The sequence below is a fragment of the Manacus vitellinus genome, unplaced genomic scaffold (assembly GCF_001715985.3).
Source record: "Manacus vitellinus isolate BGI_N305 unplaced genomic scaffold, ASM171598v3 scaffold_12_pilon, whole genome shotgun sequence".
NCBI lineage: Eukaryota > Metazoa > Chordata > Aves > Passeriformes > Pipridae > Manacus > Manacus vitellinus.
In genome coordinates, this window is record NW_021938949.1 from 4457922 (window position 1) to 4459285 (window position 1364).

A 1364-nucleotide genomic window follows, 5' to 3' on the forward strand; every position below is an offset into this window, starting at 1 on the left:
AATATAAAAACATACATAAATATAAAACCATTGAGGTACTCACTGAATTGTGGAAAAAGGTGCTGAGATGCTTTGCCCACGGACACCTGAAACACAGAGGGAGATTGTGAGCCCTGCTCTGAGGCAGCCCCAGGATTTTCCCTGTGGCTCTGGGGCAGTTCCCACTCACATGTGCAGGTTCTCTGTGATGATGTTCAGGGTGAAGAGGCCAATGTTCTGCATCTCCTGGTGCCTGCAGGTCAGGAACAGGCACAGGAACTCGCCCACGTACTGGGCACCGAGGTTCTGCCACCTGCAAACAGAGGGGCTGCTGAGACAACTCACCTGGGCTGCTCCTGGCATTGGCATCCTTGCCTTCTCCAGAGCACTGGCTGCTTTCCAAGAGCTGAGGATTATCTCTGCTGCTATTTCCATAAACAAACAGAGCTCAGCAGCGAGTGTTTACTCACAGTTTTAGGACTGTTGCTTTCTGATGACTGAGGTCTCTCAGAATCAGGGAGACAGTGCCATGGAGAACGTGCTTTTCGTAGGACAGGTGCTCCAGTAGCAGCCTCAGAGCCCAGAAGTTATTCTAGGGTGAGATAAAGTAGGATCAGTGATTTAACTGAGGTAGCAACAATTTCTTCAAAATAAAAAATAAAAAAAAAAACCCAACAGCAAAAAGACTAAAATAAAGAGCAAAGCTGAAACAAGTTAAATGTGTCTAAAACCTCCAGGAGGGTGTTGCAGAGATTTTAAATGCCATTTGATTTAATCTCTTCGAGCAGGAATCAGTGTCCAGCACTCACCCCAAAGGCCAGGGCTATCTCCAAGAAGGAAGTCAGGTAGGGAAGGTCACAGAAGAGCATCCGTTGCAGTGCTTTTACTGCCATGATGAGACAGGCCTCGTGGCGCAGCTACAGGAGAGACACCAACAGCAAGAGAAAGAGGTTTAAAAGCCCATTTTCCCACTATTTTATATTGTATCCAGTCAAATCAGGTCCTCCCATTTCAGCCAGAGGTTGGAGGTCAGACAACACATCCACAAGAACTCATGAAGAGCAAAAAAGGGGAGAATAAACAGGTGTTTTATTCATGCAGCTTGTTCACCTGGTGCTCTCCAAGTGCTCACAGAGACATGAAGTCAGAGAAGCAGAAATAGAGAATTAAAGGGAAAAAATTCCAGCTTAAGAGTCATATATCTGGAGAATAAACTGAATTTTCTCAAAAGAAGTAAAATAAAAAAAAAGATAAGAGAGCTCCTCAGATGTACTGACTGCATTGAATATAGAATATTTTCCCAGTCACCTTCAGACATGCTCCTCTATATTTGAAACCCTAATTTAAGGGAAATTTAGAAACTCTGGGCTATTCTGAGTGTTGAG

At 44.5% G+C, this 1364-nt stretch overlaps 1 protein-coding gene across 1 annotated transcript in view; it reads right to left on the reverse strand.

Annotated features, from left to right (window-relative positions):
- Nucleotides 1-952, reverse strand: part of GNG13 (G protein subunit gamma 13) — an 8139-nt gene extending 7187 nt beyond the window's left edge. The window contains exons 1-4 of the mRNA XM_029957813.1: nt 789-952; nt 450-571; nt 170-292; nt 44-86 (exon numbers count right to left, since the gene is read on the reverse strand). Of these exons, the coding sequence (XP_029813673.1) occupies nt 44-86; nt 170-292; nt 450-571; nt 789-872 (372 nt within the window). The 5' untranslated portion in view covers nt 873-952. The remainder of the gene's footprint in view (nt 1-43; nt 87-169; nt 293-449; nt 572-788) is intronic.
- Between the last annotated feature and the right edge of the window lie 412 nt (nt 953-1364).